The 21010-nt window shown below is 41.9% G+C and overlaps 1 protein-coding gene and 1 long non-coding RNA gene across 2 annotated transcripts in view; one reads left to right on the top strand and one right to left on the bottom strand.

Moving 5' to 3' along the window:
• Positions 1–19838, top strand: part of HTR4 (5-hydroxytryptamine receptor 4) — an 80276-nt gene extending 60438 nt beyond the window's left edge. The window contains exon 6 of the mRNA XM_075509927.1: positions 19575–19838. Coding sequence (XP_075366042.1) covers positions 19575–19659 — 85 coding nt within the window. The 3' untranslated portion in view covers positions 19660–19838. The remainder of the gene's footprint in view (positions 1–19574) is intronic.
• On the bottom strand, positions 5286–21010 carry LOC142413622 (uncharacterized). Its single transcript, XR_012776864.1, has 5 exons — positions 20660–21010; positions 16790–17004; positions 15731–15888; positions 5952–6058; positions 5286–5605 (listed from the first exon to the last, which is right to left on the bottom strand). It is a non-coding gene; the product is annotated as an uncharacterized LOC142413622 (long non-coding RNA).

The following is a 21010-nucleotide window of genomic DNA, read 5'->3' on the forward strand; positions in this document are numbered from 1 at the left end:
ATCACAGGGGATGTTTGGAAACTTTTAATTTCATTGCTATATATGGTTGAAATCACACTTCTTGAATGTGCTCATTAGCCAAGGGTGTGACAATGTCCTTCCCAGGTAATACTGTTCTCAGATACTAGTTTTAAGATAGCACAGTTCTGAATAGAAACCAGTGCCACAGTTTAGACACCCAAAGGTAAATATTTGGGTTTGCTCACTTATAAATAACAAGTGATTACTAGCACAAGCAAAGGGCTTAGAGGCGCAGTGTGTCAAAACCATATGCTTTGGCCAAATCAGAGGTCTCTGCTCTAAAATAAATAATTTCACTTTTAAAAATAATTAGTACTGTCAGACCATTCTAAGAAGTGCAAGCAAAGGATTTAGGATGAGCATTGATAAAATAAAAAAGAAAAAAATGTCTGCAAAGTCCAGCACACCTCTTATTATTTGTCTTGTAAGGGCTAATACACCTTCACAGATGATAAAACAGATGATGAAACAGATGATGAAACAGAGATGAGTTTACATAAAAGGAGGGCAAAACCTTGTTGTATTTTATACATGTAGCACATATCATGCTAATCATGCAGGTGTGTCATCTTTTGCTAAATTATTGGGCAAAGCACATCTTAGATTGCCTCAATGTAACACAAAGAATTGTAGGTACAAAATTGGGTTTATTTTGTAAGAGGATGGACCAGTGATTGTTGTAGTTCAGCCAAAACTTAAGTCAGTTACATTTGAAACTTGCTGGCTAAAATGCAATTTTCTGTTCCATTTGCTGCATGTATCATTGCTTTGCTTTTCCTCAAGAAGGGGAACAAACATAAATCTGAGCAACATTTATTTACCAAAGCAGAGGCTAAGGCAGTAATTTCTAGACTATGTCGTCTCCTCTGAAGCAGGAAATACAGAAGCCCAGGAGCAACCAAGGAAGGAGATATCACAACCTTCAAAAGTTTGAACTTACTTGTTTGCTTCTGCACTTTAAATTTGAAGGCAATATATAAAGCAATGGATGGGTAGGGTCTGCCAGTTTTGTGAGCCCTGAAAGATACTCATATCTGCAGAAGGACCAAAAGAAATCACAAACTAGCAAAAGTAGCCTAGTGTTAAGAGCAGGTATATGCAAATAAAGTATTTACACACACAGGTACAAACACGAAGACACACAGACAGAGGGTGATATTCCACCAGCTTATGCCAAGGCTCAGAAAAGCTGCAGCACGGTGGGTTCAATGATGCATCTGAATTACTGTACAGCATAGAGCACATGTGGTGCTCTGGACATCAGGTCCATAGGTTGAAGGGCTGGGGCCACCAGTGAGAGATTCGTTATGTGAGAAGGGAAAGAAATTGCCTCTGTGGTTAGCCTGGCTTAGGAAAAACAGCTCTGCCTGAAGGAATCAACCTCCAAGGCAGCATGCGCAGATATTCTCACTGCAGCAGCAAACAGCACAAAAAGGCACAATCTGATCTCTCAAAAAAAGTTTAAGTCCTTATCTGAATGTTCTTAGCATGTTTTCATAGCTGTGTTTGACTGCCGGAGCAGCATTTTCTCTTTAAACATCCTCCTTCAGTCTGGGAATCCCTCGGGCAGCAAGAGCTTCTGAGATGCCGTTAGTTACAAAGACGGGGCAGAGCTCAGCCAGCGAAGCAGATGTCTTCAGGGAAAACGCTGCAAGGACATGGTCAAGGTCCCACCCTGTAAAGCAGACCTGACCAATACAACCTTGTTGGCTCAGGCTGAAGGACCTAAACCAGCATAAACTGAGGAAAACCACAGATGGAGTTTTGCTTACTTTATGCCTGTTTTCGGTTTTACATTTTAAACATTCTTTGTTTAAATAAGATACTGATATTTCTTGTGCTGGATAGACTATAAAGAAATTCCTTAAGTAAGCTAATAGCAATTCTCATGTAGATAGAGGTTTCATTTGTGGATTGAAGGGAGATTTTGCACCTGAGGCTTGCTGGGACATCCACTCTTCTTCCCAGGCACCTGTGCTTGGGTTCTTGTGCTTTCTGAACTACTTGTGCTGTGGAGAATGGTTGTACCTGTGCTAAGAAGTGATGAGACTTTGAAAAAGCTGATCTTGCAGACCAGAATTTGCCACAAGGTTTGGTGACTTTGGGCTTACCTGTCCCATCGGAAGCAAATTAGTCTCTTGATTCTGAATCTGTATGATATTTAAAACATAAAATGACTATTGCCACAGCACAAATGACAAGTATATTTATGATCTGTCTTGACAGTTAGCATTCAGATTTAGGTACCACATACTGCTGTGGCTGTTCTCTGTTACTTGCAGGTGTAACTATGACACATGACTTGAATGCCAATGAAAAGATACATTCCACAGACCCATTCCAACAAACTCCAGAGCTTCACATATGCTTAAAGGACTCAAACTTGGCCGAGTCAATCCAAAGACTCAATATTCATAAAATAGTTTTGAATTGTTTTCTGCCAGCATTTCACTTGATGTAAAGTAGAATAAATGACTAGTTTCACCTGAAGCTTAATTTCCCTACCTTGTATTTCTGCAAGGAAACTGAAAATTTAATTGTGTCAGCAGGGGAAGGAATATGACTTTTTCAGTGATTATTGTGTGTGTTTCTCCCAGGTGATTGCTAGATATTTTGATTACACTAGTTACCTCCTCCTATGATCAAAATCAATACATTGATCAATACAGCTCTTAAGTGTCATGTTCCAGTCTACAAGGCACTTGTGGAACAGAGGATCTCAAAAGGGATTGCCTAGGGCTCTTTTTACTTTATGAAACCCACCAGAGAATAAATATCTGCTTTGGTTATGCTCCCTAGTTTCTTCGATTCCTCTCACCCTCTCAAAAATTAGAAACTGTTTACAGCTATGCTCCTTCCTCTTCTGATTTTTGCCTCTCCTGACACTTGGAGAAGCGTCCTTGGACATGGTGTATTCAAACGTTCAGACTGAACTTGACATGTTTCTTTTGGACATCTTCAGAAGAGATGAGGTTTTGCTTGTTGTGATGCTCAGATGAGAAGATGTTTTCCTTAGGTCCTTCTTGCACACAGAAGTTCAGAGGGTCCCTGAGCCTGGAAGGGAGCAGTAGCTGGCATCACTCGTGCGAGATCCTCACTAGCAGATGTCCAGGAACCACTCCTGTTGAGATTGGAAAGGCTGAAGTCAGATAACAGGCTATCATCACAGGATGTTTGGGGATATAGCTAACAGAAAATGGGGACTTAGCAACCTCTGAATCATATTGAAATGAAGAAGCTGTCAAAGGCACCTCCTGTCCTCCCCAGCACACTCCTGAAGACAATCTAACCTAGCTGTGAAATAGCTCTTGGCAGGGAAGGCGGATGAGCAAAGGAAGCATCATCCTTCCTGAAGAACAACGGGAGTGAAAACACAGCCACCAAGCAATATGTACTTATTGGCTTATTTTGGTATTGGTTTTAACCAAGCTAAAAATGAGGAGCAACTGTCTATGAAAGTGATGCAGGGAATTCATGTTTGCAAATGGGGTGTATATAGGAGGACAGAGTAGGATGGGGAGCATGGAGGGTCTGCTGCTGCCCTTAGTGCACTGGGGGAAACACAGTGTGCATTTATCAAACCAAGGCTGTACGGAGGAGAATATGGAGATGTTACTCAAATTAAGCACCCACTTCCAATGTCACCATCTGTGATATGACATTTAATCCTAATAAAATGCTTACAATATAAGACTAGTTATAAGCACAGCTCAAAAGTTTGCCATGTTAATATTTTTCATAATATGACGTATAAAGTTTTACAAATTCGTATCCCGTGGGCTGTAAGAGAGAAGCAGTCTAAAGTCAGGAATGTGCTATTTAATGCATATCATAGAAATATTAATTGAAAAACCTTGAGGAAGAAGGCAAGAGGAGTGGCAACTCCCATTCAACACAACACGGTGAAACATGGTGTTTGCTATCTGACCTGTCCTTTCCCGGAGGCAGGATGGATAGCCGAGAAAAGGCAGCAGCTACTGTAGCCGAAGAAACTTTACCTTAAGTTAGTAAGACTTACTACAACTTAACCTAAAATAAAGTAGATAGTAGTTGGGATGTTAAAGGCACCAACAAGGATCTTTATTATTAATTTTGATCTTAATGCTGTTTTTTGTTATTTAATTTTTGTGTCATTGTTCTGTTACCCGAAAATACAATTTTCGGATCTTACTGTTAGGTGCATTAAGATATGTACAGCTTCACAACACCACTTCCAGGATATCCAGAAGTTACCAGGATACAAAACCATAGACATTGCATGGGCATGTGTGTGAACTGGCCCTACCAGAGGCAGGAAAGGATGATATGTACCCTGCTGACCAGAAAACTTGCCGGCAGGCTGTAGAGTAGGAGGGAACATGCGTGAGCCCCAGACGCTGTGAGGGAGTTTGTGATAGTTTGCTATTCAGAAAGGAACTTAAACTAGTGACTGACATTAACAATGTGCATATGCTAGACTTTTGTTATAAAACACATAATTCTTTATAGAAAGTCTTGTTTTGACACAAAAAAGTTCTGCTATTGCACACATAAAGTAGACACATGAAATGATGAAGAATTTTTTGCCAGAAGATTTCAACAAACTGCAATCGTCATTTTTCACTGGATATTTAACTGCAGAAAAGCCACCCATTTCCCAGATAGCTGCAATTCTGAAACTGTGGCACATGTTTGAAGCCTGACAAACAAAAGTCAGTCTTGGGGCTCACGGCTGCTGGTCTGCAATACATCTGGAAATTGTGGTGTCTCCATTGCACAAGGAAACAGCTCCAAGTGTTTTTGCCACTATTTCATTCCACAGCTTTGATGAATGGCTTGTGGTTTTTTCCTAGCAGATGAAAGATCTAATTATGCCAGTTGCGAGATCTCCATTTATAAAAAAACATTCATTATCTTCCATTTGAATATTCTTAATTGATCCTGCTTGTACTTCAGCAATTGAAACACCTTACTTAAAAAACAGAAGCCTATTATGAGCTATCCCATCTGCGGGTAGTTATAAACTACTCTTAATGTGATGCTGTGTATTTCTAACATAAGCGAGCACTTCCAAGTACTCTCCTAATTATCAGATTTGGGCCTCTTATGAATGTTGCATTAATTATGGTGCAAAAACGAACTGTAGGCCAAAATCTGCAGGTAATTAGAGCATATAATGTAGTGCCAAATTTAAGATTAATGACAGAGAAATGGAAATGCAGAGTTAATGTGAGAAAAAGGGGAAAGTGCCCGTCTTCCACAGCATGGCATTGAATGGCCTCACTCATTTGCTTACTTGTTTACCCTGGTGTTTATAATTAGCAAATGGATTTAGATCCCTGAAAACAAATAGCTCCTTCATTGATTTTAAAGTTAGCTTAGTTTCTGTCCCTCAGTGTCCAAGTTTCTGTTTCTCTTGTGGAAACATCAACTATTATAACACTAACAAGTTGCAAATCTGTGATGGAAGAAGTCAACATTTCTGGACTGCCTCCATCATCTTGGTTGCTGTGTGGATCTCATGTTTTTCATCACCAGTCATTGTCACATTTATTTTCATAATGTCCAAAGTCCAAGGCCTTTTGCTAAAGTCGAGCAGGACGTCCTGCAGTGGAAAATAGGGAAACTTACAGACATCATTCAGGTCAAGCAGCTGAAAGATGGAACCATAAGGAGGCTGGGAAAAGAGAAGACTCCAAGCTGGGAGATAGGACAAGCATATGTAAGATGACTGTCAGCAAAGCCAGTCAATGATGACATCTATTAGCACATGAAGTAGTCTCTTGAGGGAACCACTGTAGAAACACCCTTTGGATGACTAAAATTAGGCTGGATAAAGTAATGGCAAGTGGTACAGCCCTGTATCAGCAGAGAGGTGGCATGGGATAGCTGATAATCTCTGTCATATCTCTAATGCCTCCATTGGGCTTGTTAGAATGAGGAAAAAGTACCTTTCAGCCCAGGTGCCTGGGGACCTTCCTGGTGATGCCTTCTTCATCCCCTGGTTCACTCTGACATGAGACCCAAGGCTGCTTCTCCAGACATTGTCTCAGCAGCTCTAAACAAAAAGTGAAGCAGGCCTATTTTTAAACTATTGCGTGATATGCTGGTATTTTGCAATAGTCACGTTCAGCAACCAAGGAGAGGGGGGTCTTCAACCCCTCCAGCAGGGCCAGGAGGGGCATTAGCTAGCATCTTCTTTCTGTTTAAGATCCACAGTGCTGCTCAGCACTTGGAGCTGTGGGGAGAGAGCTGGGGGTGCCGGTGCCCCAGCAGGTCTCCATGAACGGGGCCGAGGGGAGCAGAGAGTCTGCATCCCTCGCACATCCTGAGTCGGGTGTTTTTCCACGTAGGGGTGTCTGTGATTCTCATCCTTACACCCAGGAAGAGGTGAGATACAAACTGCTAATCTTTCTGGTGAGGGGAGAGTGAGATGCATTTGGGATGTGCTGGAGAAACGTGGCAGCTATTGTTCCAGCAGGATCAAAACTGCTAATGGTAACTGCTAAAAATGATTATTGTTGAAGTGAGTTTTGCTGTTTGAAAGCTGCCATGTTTTACAGCTCTGGAAAGCACAGGCACCTGCTCGAGCATGAAAGGGAAAATGCAATCGGGCCATGGGAGCACAGGGGCAACAGCAATGAGAGTTTATCAGCTCCCGGGGAAACAGACACTTTGTTCTCAGTTGAGCATTGTTGCTTGGGTCAGGCTAACAGCAGAGAACAACTTTGACAACAGTGATGGTGTGTTTTGGGTATGTGGTTATTTGGTTTATTTAACGTCCACTTGAGCATTGTTGGCTCACGTCTGAAAAGCCACCGAGCCATCAGCAGCTCAGTGATTCTGGCTCATGGAGGAGATCTGGTAACCAGCTCCCAAAGTATTAACTTTCTCAATGGTGACACTGCTTTATGCCAAAAAATCTAACCTGTTCAGCTGCTTGCTACGGAAGGTTCGGTTTCATAAGACAAGAGCTAGGAAGTGGGCAGGCAGGAAGATACTCAAGCTATACAAACACAGTCACAAACGTATATGCTCAAGGGATCACGTCCTGTATTTCTCGCCTCTTCCAGGCCCCACTCAGAGAGTGGTTGCTGTTCTTACTTAAAAAGTTATTAAAAATATCGGGCATATCTTAGCAACATCCATGTTACAATTAATAACTGGCCAACAGTGACAAAGATCAGATGGACTTTCAGAGCAATCTCCACTGGAGGCAATGGAAAATAAACCTGTTCAGTGTGGGTCAGGGCCAACAGGCACGGTGCCTGGCCAGTCTCAGCCGTTCCCCTTGTCTGAAATTATGTCAGGTAAAACTGAGGTGCTGAAGTTTAAAACAGGACAGCGGTATTAAGTGGTCAGCAGAAAAGAGGACAGCCGCCGGTGGGTGCTGCTTTGAGCAAGGGAGTGTCCCGTCCCGACACCAGCTCAGCATCACAAGCACAGCCCTGCAGAGCTGCAGTGTGACCATTACAGCATGGGGAGGCTTCAGCCTTTTCGTAAGCATTGCTAAAAGAACCAGAGGAAAGGTGGACTCTAACTATTGTGACCATGCAATGAGAAACGGGAGGTCCAAACCAAACCCAGTCATCTCCCTGTTTCTATTTTGCCAGCCTGAGAGCATCATTACGGTCAGTGATCCAGAGACAAGATGCTCCCAGCTTCTGAGGGTGCGAAGGATTTAGTAGAGGAAAGAAGTTCTTCAATAAATAAAACACCTTTCCTACAGCTGTAGGTTGTTCTGTCCTGGAAAGCATTTCTGACATTTTAAAATTGAAACAAACTATTTTTATATAAGTGATTGACTGCTGCTGCTGGAGCACCACAGCCCTGAACCAGACTATGATTTAGTTGTACCAGACACTATTCGTATCTGAAATGACACAATGTTTGTTCCAAAGAGGCTAAAATCTACAGACAAGGCATGCAAAGGAAGTATTATTGCCTCTATTTTATCCACAATGAAAGAAGGCTCAGAGAAATGGCACGGTCTGCCCACAATCAAACAGGAATTGTTGGAATAGCCACCTCTGCAGTCTTGAGGTGTCCTGAGTCCCTGGTAATCTTCTGTCAACAATTCCTTAAAATAGCTCACTGAAGAACTTAGCTGATCTTTGTTCTTATTAGCACATATTTAGCACTTGCCCATTTGCTTAGCATTAAAGTATCTGCAGTCATATTCCTGTTTTTAACTTCTTATGTCTATCAAGAATGTAATTATCATCTTAAGAGGTTATTATTCAATACAACAATGAGACTTCAAAAGGTTTTAGCCAGTACCCAGAGATAATGACATACAAAAATGTGTTCCTTCTGCCCTATTTTTTATTGAATTCGACTCTTTGCTTCTTTGCTAATCTATGTGAAATGCCTTGGCTGACTCAGGCCAGGCTCCTAATTAGTTATCTTCATTAATCAATCTCTATCCAATCTATTTCCTGTGTCAAGTGAAGGGCTGTGTTCAGCACTCTACCAGAGAGACCAGTATGATTTTCCTCCATTCATGGAAAAAGAGTCTTCTGAGCAAAGGACCAGTGTGCTGGGATTAGCTGTTGAAGTTAAAGTAGCTTAAATGGGTTCTATATTTTTTCTTAGACCAAACTCATTAATAGAGCCTGGCAATAAAAAGAATTAAAAAAAGGAAGATGCAATGAGCACTTGCAGTTCCAGGGAAACAAACTGATTGGGTCAAATTCAGCAAATGTTTTCAGCAGGAGAAAATGAAAAGGAAACAAGATGCTGAAGTGTTTTGACATTTTATTTCAAAATCATATTTCGGTTCATTATTTGCCTGCACTTTTAAAAGGAGTTAAACATCCTCCTTAAAAAAGATATGCTTCTACTGTAAACAGAAAAATAAATGAACTGGAGGGGATTTTGGTTTTGTTTTGCCAGAAAAAACTATGAAACATTTCTATTGTACATCAACCTAAAGCAGGAGTGCCTGTGTGTCAGTGCGGTCACATATCCCCTAGGCATTATCTGCACACCTCTGCGTTTGGAGGTGAGGACATCCCTCGCGTAGCTACAGCGACTTCCCTGGTACCGTATGGGAATGCCTTGGCCCATGTCTGACTGAGATGGTCTGGGAACTTGTCCTGGAGCTGCAGGTCATTAGAGCAAGCGCAGCCAGAGCTGGCTTGTAAGAGTGAGAGAACAGGCGAGCTTCAGCTGAGGAAAACATCCTTCAGGAATGATGGAAGAAAGGAAAAAGAAAGGAGAGAAACAAACATATTGATAGATGCTATCTTTGTTTTCTGTGACTTGTCAGATACAAAGAAAGTAATTTTTTTTTTCCAGCGGTATGTTTCTCTCACTCGAGGGCTTTGCTTACTTGGAGAACTGTCTGCTAATTTTAAATCTGAGGAGGCATGTAGAAGTCTTACAAAATGTACTGAAGGCTGGATTATGTGGGCTGGAGACAGCTGTTTCTAAAACCTCTAACTGAAATTTAGTAACGAATGATGAGTGCTTAATTCCAGCTCACAAGGTCTGAACAACGTTATTTGATTTAAAGATAATTAAGATATTCAGCATAACTGCTCAAGAGTGGAAAAAAATAAACACTTGTCATGAGATAGAGACAAATTTGTATTTACATTTGACCACAAAGGACTTTAAAATCAACATTGCTGTCATATCCATGTAAATAATTTAGCAATCCAAATGTTTTCCTGAGATCTGGATTTTCACCATCCAGCTGCAATGGGAAAACTGAACTTTTGATGACATTTCTGTGGATTTTACCCATGTTTTCCCAAAGGACTACATCATCTCTAAGGAGGAATGGTCCACTGATATTGGCTCCTCTTCACTTAAAAAAAAACAATTAAATAGTAAGACTAGGACAGTGTCTAGCGCATTTTAAGAATTTTGGAATATTTTCTCTTTGGTGCTGATGCTGCTTGAGACATCAAGTCCACTGACTAGGTGGACACAGGGAGAAATGATGATCGCTCCCCAAGATTGGAATAAAAGACACTGAAGGCAAAGGAAGGTCCCTGCTGTAAGGCTGGTTGCAGAGGATGGATTTCGTTTTCTTTGCCACACTACTGTGCTTTCCTGGTGCTGGCTGTAAAGGGACAGACAGATACCGACCGTGTCTGGTCAGCTGTTTCTCCACCAGAGCTCCAACAGGTGATTTAGTAAATCATCTACCCCAGCCACTTTACTCAGATAATCATACCGTATCTTTACGGGCTCTGCAGGCTGTCCGCTTGCAATGAAGAGAAATAGTCATAGGAGGAGGGGATGGAGACATTCGTCTGCCATCCAGACTAACTCAGCTCCCGAGCAGAAGCAGCAGCCAGCCATAATGACGGCTTAACCATCCCCACGCCTGGGTTCATCTGGTTTGAAATCCAGCTTCCTCCAGCCCGCTTGGGTGGGAGCCCTGTGCTTGAAAGCGCACGAGAGACAAACATTAACTGTATCTCTACAGAGTTAAAGGAATATATCTGATGTTTGAGGGAGTTCTCTTGGAGCAGTTCTCATTGTGTTTTCTGAATTCATGCACTCTTTTTATATTCATTGGTTTCCCATACATTTAGAAGAGAAATTCTCTCTGAATTGGCTTCTATTGGACAAAGCAGATCACAGTAGTCATGCGCAGGTGCAGTGAAAGGCCTCCCGTTAGTAAACTCACCTTCGATAACGTGCTGGTCTCCTCTGGGTTGCAGGTCAATGAGATGCAGCACCAGGACGATACACAATAAGCTTAAACCTTATTGCTAGGAAATCTTGCAAGTATCTTGCTCATCTCAGAAACAGGAAGAAATGAGAAACTCGCAGAGAAACAACAGGAGCTATTCGTTCTAGAAGTATTAGATATATTGCTAGTTTTGCAGCATTGAATATGAAATCGATTTACGTTGTTCTGCAATATTGATACATCAACAAAAAGACAGAACGAGCTTGTAATTTCTGGCTCCATTTTGCCCCAGAAATCACGTTGAGTAGGTAGGGGGTATTCTTCTTATCCTGCTATAATGATTTTCTACTGATGGCCAAATGTGGAAGTTCACTTTAGTGGCTGGAAGCATGAGTCATTCAGCGCAGCAGTTACAGAGTTACTAGAAAGCTTTTAATTTTATGGAGTCTATGAACCTGGTAATTGTGAGAGAGGGACAATTCTGCACTGACCTTTTGAAAATTAAATATGCAGCTGTATTAAAATCAAATGTTTCATGAAAATACATTTAATTTGGATTATGTGTATTCTTTTTTTTCAACAGAAAATGGGAATGAAACAACACATTTTGTTCACATTTCATTTTGACATTTTGTGTATTTAAGATTTTAAAAAAATTTTTTTTTGCCTCTTTCAAAATGAAAAAAGTCACGGATTAAAATGGCAAATTCCAGAGATTCTTGGATTTTATGTTTACAGTCCTCTCAACTTTCTGACTGTTTCCCAAGATTTCCCAGTTTTCCAAAATGTCAAAAGCATCTTTTCAGGGAGACAATAGCATTGTCATCTTTACCCTTAGCTCCTGTAACCCTGGAGGGCACCCCAGTGCCAAAGGCTCTTTTCTGCTGTTCTGAAAAACATGCTCAAAGTTTATTCCTGGCCCACTGTGGATTCAGGATGGTCTTTCTTGGGCGCTTCCATCGTAGACATGGGTAAATAATGATGCCAACTAGAAACTGTACTGCACTTAACGACATCTCTGTCATCTACAGGCAATCATTTACTGTGGGTTAGTGACTGCCATAAAATACGGAATTAAAAGACTGTTTTCTACCTGCTCCTGAAACAGGAATAAAGTAAGCAGATGCATCACTGTCTGGAATAACTAACAAACAGTCATATTAAGCTGTTCTCTCTTTCCCTCTCTTTTATAGTGCATTTATGAATTATGATGTTTGCATTTATAATTATGGGACTGAACAGATGGTGGAAGGCTTATTTCAGAATGATGTGTTCATTAAAATAACCTACGCTGGTCTGCCAAGTGATTGTTAACTGTAATCCCAATTTGATATTGAAGAGAGTTATTTATTCTTTCTCTGTAAGTCCATCTGAAAGAAATGGAGCTTTGAGAAATGGACACTATATTGAGTGCGAAGCGACAATAGTGGTGCTGCATATATTCCAGATGGGAAACCACTGAAGATTTTTGCAGCTGTGAGAGAAAGAAAAATGCAGGGAAAGATAAATTGTGGACCAACACAATTTTCAAATCTAAGAAAAGTTTCAATTCTTTATTCAATTTGGAAGCTCTGTTCCACTTAAAATGTGGCTCCAGCCAGGTTCTACCTATGTGCAAACCATCTTAGGTAGCTGAGTTCAATAATGGTAGATTCCATTATTAGAAATGGGACTCTCTGCTCAAGCAAAACTTAAATCTTCACAGTTTATCACATCTTACATAGTAACATCTTGTCTTCCTCTAGTCCCAACAAGCGTTTACTGGGTGCTTCTGCAAATAACGAGGTTTTGTGATGTAACTGGGAGAGGTCATCACCTATTTGCCTTCCTTCTTGGAAATAAAAGATTTCCAGGCTTCACTTTCCCAGCTTCATTGTCTTGCAAGGTGTGTGATGGATCTGGAGACAATTCTTTGCACTTCAACTCCTTTACAGTATTTTATTTCTGAGATCTCCTGCCCCACTATTTGCACATCAAGACTTCAGGATCTGGTCTGAACACAGATGAAAGCAGACACAGTGTCAAGGTTTCTTTGTTGAGATTGAAGGAGTCGCTGTTTCTCCAGTTCTGGCCATTATCCAGGTTCTAATTCCTGGCCCTCCCATCTCCTTGTGCATATGTCCTACCCAGGCTACCTCACCATGCCACTTGTGGCAGATCTTCTTCACTCAGTGGGCAGTCTGAGGGCTGTGCTGCTGATGCGCTGCTCAGAAACATAGTTTACAGCTCTCCTACGGCTGAAAGCTTTGGTCTTCTGCACCAAAGCAACTGGCATCATTTATGTGCCACGGCTGTGGCACAACCGTGGGGTCATCAGAATTTTGCAGGCAAAACTCAGAGTAAATAGCGGAGCATGAGATGCAAAGGTGCAGGACGCCTGTCTGAGGCCACTGGGAGCAGAACCGAAGGTGGAAGGAATGGGAGAGCAGTGGAAAAGTTGATTGTGTTCACTAAGAATAACTGGAAATATTCATGTTTTCTGGGTTGCCTCTGCAACCATTGTCACAACCTTCAACGATGCAAATTGGTCGTACAAAAGCTGTTACTGAGAAGTTTTCTGGGGACCTGGAGGGAGTTTCTAGTTGCATATGAAGGAAGAAACTTATTTTGAAATGTTTCATTTGGAGTGCTGGCAATCAACAACTGGAAAAAGGAGAAAATGAAAAAGACAGGCGGATGAGTGCTCACTCATACAAAATTGTCAATATCACAGTGGTTAGATCAGTCACCTTGATAAAAGGCAGAAAAAGGCCTTGAACATGAATTGGAGACTGCTCTTTTTTCTTTTTTTTCTTTTCTGTCTCGTGAGAAGTTGCAGACTTGCTCCAAATCAGAAATGGGGAAAATATTTGAAACTGTGAAAACTTTTGGAGAACGGGAAAAGCATTTTCTATACCACTCTGATTTTAGCCTAAAACTCATTATTTTTGACCTAGCAAGTACGTCTTTATAATTGCATGCTTCTCAGATGCTCTGACCTCCCTTAAACATGCACTCCAACCTATTAAATCTCCTAGTTGTAAACTAAATTAGCCTGTACATTTTTTCAGGGCATGCATTGTTTTCAAAAGGAGCTTGCCAGAGCTCAGCACAACAGATTTCTGCTTTAGTTTGGACTACAGTGTGCTACTGTCAGGAAAACATGCATAGATTTAGACTTTTCAGAGTTTTGGTTTTGTTGACATTTAATGTTTGGTTTAATTTGAAATCTTTCATTTGGAATGCAAGCAGTAGACAAAAAAAAAAAAAAGTTAAAATAAAAATATTAATAAAGGACACTTCCCAAAAACAACAACAACAAATTGCAATGCCTTAAATGAAAAATTTCACTTGTCATTTTTACAGAATTATTGCTTTTTAGTTTTTTTTTTTTAAAAGACAAATTCCTAGGACCTGGCACAAACTCAGGAAAACTTTCAGTGCCACAAACCCTGCAGTTTTATTTCTTTTCTTATTATTTCTTATTATTTCTTATTTATTTCTTTTCTTATATTTCCATTTTTTAAGAGTGTCACAGTTAAAACTTGCTCCCTGCCCGACTCTGCCATGGCCAAGTTCCCTCCATCAGTCCAGTAGGGAGTCACTAATGAACCGCTAACAACAAACCCCAAATCCCAGAACAGGGATGTCCGAGGACCACAGTTTCATTTCATAGGGGTGATTTTCCTAATTGTGTGAGTGTGGGGTCAGCAGGAGTCTCTCACGGGATAGCACATCTGTAGGGTCCCTGCTGCAGCCAGTGGTGGAGTATATTACAGACTTCAAACAATTTCATGTGAACAGCTAAGAGCAGCACTTATTTCAAATAATTTGATACAAGGTTTTTAGCTTCTATTCTTGCATTACCAGGGGGTATTTAGAAACTCTGGCAGTAACTATTCTGCATTTATAAAGATTATAAAAAAGATTGCAAATACAATGAAACTTGGTGCTTATCAGCTTTTTGTATAGTTCATGTCTAAACTTCTCCAGACTTCGACGCCATTTGTGTACCCAGCTGAGACCCAAGCTATCCTGGCAGTACCAGTAACAGACATATATACTATAAATGCACACATCCACCTACTTCTGCAGCAACAGTGACCTCTTGGTGTCTGAATGTGTGTGCAAAATCTCTTCTCTACCTGGTGACAACGTGTCCTTCATTTTCCAGGCAGAGGGGGAGTAGATTTAGGTGGCAAAAGTCCTGGGGAGCAGGGAGTTAACAGCTCCTGGTACCCCATCCCACCCCCCCACCTAAAAGCAAACCCTTCCCAACCCAGTCCAGAGACAGCTGCAAAACCTCACCTCAGTCTCCAGTGAATGTGAGGACAACAGGAATCACCTTCTGCCAGTTCAAAAATGGAAGCAATGAATATTGTAAACAGGTGTATTAGGAAAAGATTACTAAACAGAGAGCAAAGACAGTGCACCTACAGCGGGTTTAGGATGGTTGTGGTTTCCTCCATTAATCTGCCTTCAGCCCAGCTAAAAGCTTTGCCATGCTTGGACAGTTGTGGGCATTTATTTTATTCATTTTTTTCTCTGCTATTATAATGACCCTCTAGGTAAAGTGATTTCTCCTGCCAGGGTTAAAGGGACAGAGGCTGCTGAGGAAACACCAAGCCCCGTGTTTGTTCAGAGGCTTTGGAAAGTGCAGGAGGTGCTGCCACGCAAGTCCTTTAGCCCACTAGCAATCCACCTGTAGCTGGGAAAGGCTGCCTTTGCTCTCTGTCAGTTTGTTATTAATGAGCAGTATCTACGAATGTGATCCAAACCCTCGCAGAGTTTCTGTACCTGCGAGCGGCCCCTTGCCCTTCGCGGCAGCCACCAGCATTAACTGCCTGCAGGCTGATGAACTTGAGTTTGCAGGGAGCTTAGGGAAGAAGAATGGAGAAGAGTGTTCAGAGCAAGGACTACGGTTAAAAACCAGTGGAGTAATTCACAGGTAAAAGAGCTGCAGAACTGCAAGCTGTGCTTCCCAGGCACTTCTGCTGGTGCAGAGGAGCCGTGGGTATCTGTAACCAGTGTAGGCAGCTTTACACAGATACTGCAAGCATGAAGGGTTGGTAGGAGGCATTCTTGGGAAAGAGCAGATACCTTCCAATTCCTGTCCGTTCCCCGCTGTCCAAAGGACCCCAGGCACCGTCTCCAGACAGCGGCTCCCTTCTGGAAAGTGGACTGGTGACTGCGAGCTCTGATAGAGGCATGGCACACACACCATCAGGATATTGCTTCCTCTCCTCCTGGGTCATGCTCTGCCAAGGAGATGGATGCAGTTAGCTTTTGTGTTCAGAGCCAGGTGTCCTGCCCCAAAATTGCACTGCTTTCTGCTTTTCAGCAAGACAGGCACGATCCCAGGGGACAGAGCTGGATGCCAGGGGTTTGCTCATCAGGTGAGGACTAAGCAGGGACCTCAGGCACTGTGAAAACAGTGATTGTTTTTCATTATGGCTGGGGAAGCCAAAGACCAGCAATTTTTTGGCTTTGCCTCCTTAATAAATTGTAGAAGTTAGTGTGGGGGATAGCTCTGCAGGGAATGAAAGTGGGAGGATTACAAACAGCCACTGCATCCCCTTGGTGTTTTCTCCCCGGCCCTTGCTGAGTTCCCAGAATAATACTGGAGCTCCTTGGTCATGGGCCTACGGAGGGTAAAACCGCACAGCTCCCCTCCGCTGTGCTGAGAGCTAATCCAAGCAGTTAATTAAAGGGTCCATTGGACTGTCAGAAACAGCAGGAGATGCAGAAGCAATTATCTCCAAATTGGTCATCATCACAATTAAAGTACCATTTGGCAAGTATGTGAATAGCCTGCAGCAGGGTCCCTTTATAGGTGGTAATGCCTTTTCATTATTGGGCTTTATTGCTGGGTGGCGGTGTTTATGATCTGAGGGAAGCTGTCAGGTGAAATGACAGTAACACTCGCCCCGAGTTCTGGGAGGAGTCAGATGCAGAGGCAGCCTGGGATGCTATTTGCAATTGAGCTTGGTAGCTTAACGCCCCGGTGTATACAAATCCCATCGAAGGAACTCATTATGGGCAGGAAAGCTGAGCCACTAATTTGCTGCAGATAATTTATTTAATGCATTTAAACCTTTTAGATTTTTTTCCTGCTCACATACTATGGCTTCCTCAGATGTATTCATTACTCAAACCTACTTGATAAATTTATCTTGAAACATTCAGCCCACACATGCAGGGTATGAGTGTTGTTTCCTTCTTGCAGTCGGTAAAATAAATCCCGCGGTGCTTGGCTTCTCGGCTGGGTGAGAGCTGAGGCAGGTTAGGTGTGCCTTCCTGTAGGTGGGGCAAAAATGAGTTTCAGGTGCAGCTGTGCTTTCTCTCTGAAACTTGCTTCCCATAGACACTGATGCCTGAAAAATTAATGGTATTTTCAGAGAGCAGTTAAGACATGGTGGTGTGAAAAAAAGCAGGGCTGTTATAATCCCGTCTTTTACCTGACACTAAATTGGTGCCCTGTAACTAGAGGTAGCTTTGAACTTTCATTTGAAGGGAAAAACTACAGTATGTGAAAAAATCCTGGTAACACAAAAGCCCGTCAGTGGAGGACTCCTTTAACAGTTTCCTGGAGATGTTGGTAAGATTTTTGGGAATGATGTGCCACTTACCCCTGCAAGCCATCACCCCTGCAGTGCAGCTTTCGCACCCTGCCTACGAATGCTCTTTCCTCCTCTCCTACCAGTCCTCTTTCCCCACAGGGTAAACAGCTGGAAGTGTTGAGCTAACTGCCAGAGGCTTCAGACAGACACTTTGTGCCACAGGAGATCCTGGGACACCTTAATGACTTCTCTTAGCTTAACGCATCTTTGTAACAAACGGCATCACCTGCTAAATTGCTGATCTTGCACAACTGTTTTCTGACTACTGCAGAAGAAGAAGAAGAAAGGTTTGGCTCTTTGGATATCCTGTATGCAGTCAGCTTTCGGTGCCTGTCTGTTGTGCTTCTGAGCAAGTCCTGAGTTGCTCTGGACTATGTCTGCCTTGTTCACAGAGCGGGGGGGTCTCCTGGCTCTGTATCACCATTTGTAGCAGAGACTTTGCCATGCTAGAGGTCTCTTTGGTGGATTGCCTCACGCAATGTGCCATGTCTGACTTGGTATATAAAATTAAAATTACGTTATGACTTGTATGCTTCATGGCCATCTAATCAGAGTGTCTGTTCAGTGTTAGATGCAAAATGTCTTTTCTTGTTTCTTACATCAAGTCTGTATCTTGTTGGTAGAACTAGCACATTTTTTGAAATTTATGATCATTATTTAAAGTGATGGAGTACTAAGGGAGTATGTTTGATGGACCTGTATTAAGGCAACCAAACCTGACCATGTTGAAAAACACCATCTAGTACATTAGAGGGTAAAGTCCTCCAGGAATATTCACCAGGGCAAATTCAGACATGCAGTACAGTTTATACCCTGGCCTTCATTTTATACCTGGCTTTCATTTTATATAGTTTATACCATGGCTGATCTATGGGAACTAACAGATACATCATTTGTAGGATATTCAGATCACCTACTTCAAACATTTCAGTGGCATTGTAAGCACCTTAATTAGGAGCCTAAGTCCCAGGTATACTCAATGGAGAAAGATGCATCCAGATTAATCATGCCAAGTAAATCGATGTCATAGTATCAGTTTTTGAATATGTAGACAATGAGGAGTTCCAGACCTTTTTTCCAATGATTATTCAAACAAATCCTGAGGCTGATAGTACTTCTTTTTCCTCTCCTAACAGCAGGAGAACTGATTTATTCATCTATTTTCTTAAGCTTTTTTCTTTTTTTAATCTTTATTGGGATGCAGATATTTCAGGTATATCTTGGATGTTTGTTACTAAGAGATATAATATATCTACATCTCTAAACACTCGGGAGAGGAAAGACTTAACAGAGACCTGATTTCCCCAATATGCATTTGGACTAGGGAAAAATATGTTTTTCCAGGTTTTTTTGCAGCTTCCTACTTCTGGACCTACTCAAAGGATGGTTTGGTTCAGCTTTAGTTTAAATGAAATGGACTGCCAAGGGAAGATACCTGGTTTGCTCTGTACCCTTCAGGGGGGTTGCAAGAAAGAATGATTAGATGTGAAATTCTAAAAGATGTGCTAAATCAGTTTTAGTCCAGTTAGCCAACATTTTTGCTATCACCTCAGATCTGCTTACTTCTACTAAGCATTGCACACCACGTAGGGAAAAGAGCTGCATGTCATTAGCAAACTAAATCAACAATTCTGTTCAGAAAGCCGTGTTGAGATGGGCAGCAGGAAATGGGCTGGTAGATGAGGCACAGGCTAAGAGATAACGTGGAATTCCTTACAACTGAATTCTGCTTTTCCATATCTGGCCCAAAGCCTGGAAAAATATCAGAAAGGTATATACATGACATGATATCTCCAAAGGACATAAAACCTGAACAGCACTGATTTGATAAGACATACTAGAATTGGCACTAAACCCAACTTTGCAATAGACAGAGACAACTTTCTTTTGTAAGTGGAAACACCCTGAAATGTTGGTCTTGGTTTCATCTTAAACAGCATTCACTTCCCAGGCTAGTCTCAAATGATTCTTTAAATGCTTGCATTGAATACATTAACTGAAGTGCCTTCAGCTTAGTCCACCCACAGATGATCAGTGTTTCTTAGTTCTTTGGTCTGCTTTCCTCTCATTACCAGTTGCACCTTAGATACATGAAAACCAACAGGTTCTTAGTTTTCAGGGATTGCCTTGACTGCGTCAAACTGAAGGTTTGGTTTCCTGTCATGGAGCAAAGTAGGGATTCACATTTGCTTAATGTGGGATCTGGATATTTGAAAGATGTACTGTCTCAAGATGTACTTTGGGGTTTTCAAGAACTCATTTTACATAAGCTTGCCCTTTTAACTAGCACTAACAAAAGTTTCTTTGTGTTTTTCCACTCCCAGGTACACTGTTTTACGTAATGGGCATCAGGAACATGAGAAGCTTCCCATCCACAACGACCCTGAATCACAAGAGTCCTGTTTCTAGTCACGGTCCTAGAAGAAGAATGGCCCAGCTGAAGGAACAGATTCCTTTTAGGATACCCAAAGGATTCACGGACAGCAGGACTTTATGAAAACTCATTCATCTGCATTGTCATAGTGCTCCTGACTGACTTCATATGAATGTCCAGCTGCACGTGCGTAGGTTGATGGGGGCATGGGAAGGTATATGAGCAGAACGACTGAGGACACTTTCCTGTATCTGCAAGGACAGCTGGACTATATGACTGCATCAGAGCCTTAGTCCAGGAGTGAGCTGATTTCTGTCAATGTAAGGAAACAACACAGATACAAACCACCCAGTGCAGGGACTTCTGTTATTCCTTTCCAGCTGCCATCCATGTACAAGCCACCTCTCTGTCCTGTGATATCATGATCTTAAAGATCACAAGTTCTGGCTAAAGTCCAACATGATGTGAGACTAAAAGCCTGCTTTATCTGTGCAAGATCCTGCCCGCCGGTGACCAGATGATGTCAGGAGAGAAACAGCACTACGTTTTCTTTAGCAAAATAAGAGGAAATGTTTGCCCTTTGATTATAGTTACTGGTGAAAGGTCAGCATGAGCTGCTGATTCACCCTACCCTGCAGAGCTTTCTTTGTAAATGCTTTTATTGTGTTTCCTGGCCAAGTTCATTGGTAGAAGACTCATAGGGTGTATATAGTGCCTGACAAGCTGGAGTGGGACCTACAGAGACATTTCACCGCTAACAGAAGGCCCTGCAAGCACCGCTTCATTCCAGCCCAATTGCTAAAAGACAGTGGCCATCCTCTGCCATTTGGAGGCCAACGGACGGGATGTGGCCCTCAAACCCCAGGCAAGCTGCCAGTGCTGTCCTCATCTGAGCAAACTTTGGGCATTCTTACCAAGAAGAAAGGTTGGCCAAGAGACAGAGTCAGTCTGTAATAGATCACTAAGTGCCATCTTGAAAAATACACCATCTAAAAAACTTTTCTAGCTACATTAGGAAGACAGACTTCTACTTACATTTTCCATCTTTATTTTTCTATTTCTTTTTGTTCTTTTCCAGTTGAGGCAAGAAATTTCAAGACTTTCAAATATCACCATATGCACATCTCTGCAAAGATCTCAGTCCTTAGCTGCTTCCTGCATGTAGATGTTGCTATGTTCCTTGTGAGCTGCTTCCACCTTTGCATGGAAAGGGTAGGCAAGGCTGTAAACTTCGCAACTTTGGGAAAATGTTTTTCATGCAGTGGGAAATATGCAGGATCAAGACTACAAGCCTCTACCCTTTTTAGATGAAGATCTAACCCAGAGATGCCACCCTGAGCCTAGAAAATAAAATTGTACTTTGTTATATTGTGTAATCATGTACAG

The sequence above is a fragment of the Mycteria americana genome, chromosome 8 (assembly GCF_035582795.1).
Source record: "Mycteria americana isolate JAX WOST 10 ecotype Jacksonville Zoo and Gardens chromosome 8, USCA_MyAme_1.0, whole genome shotgun sequence".
Taxonomy (NCBI): Eukaryota; Metazoa; Chordata; class Aves; order Ciconiiformes; family Ciconiidae; genus Mycteria; species Mycteria americana.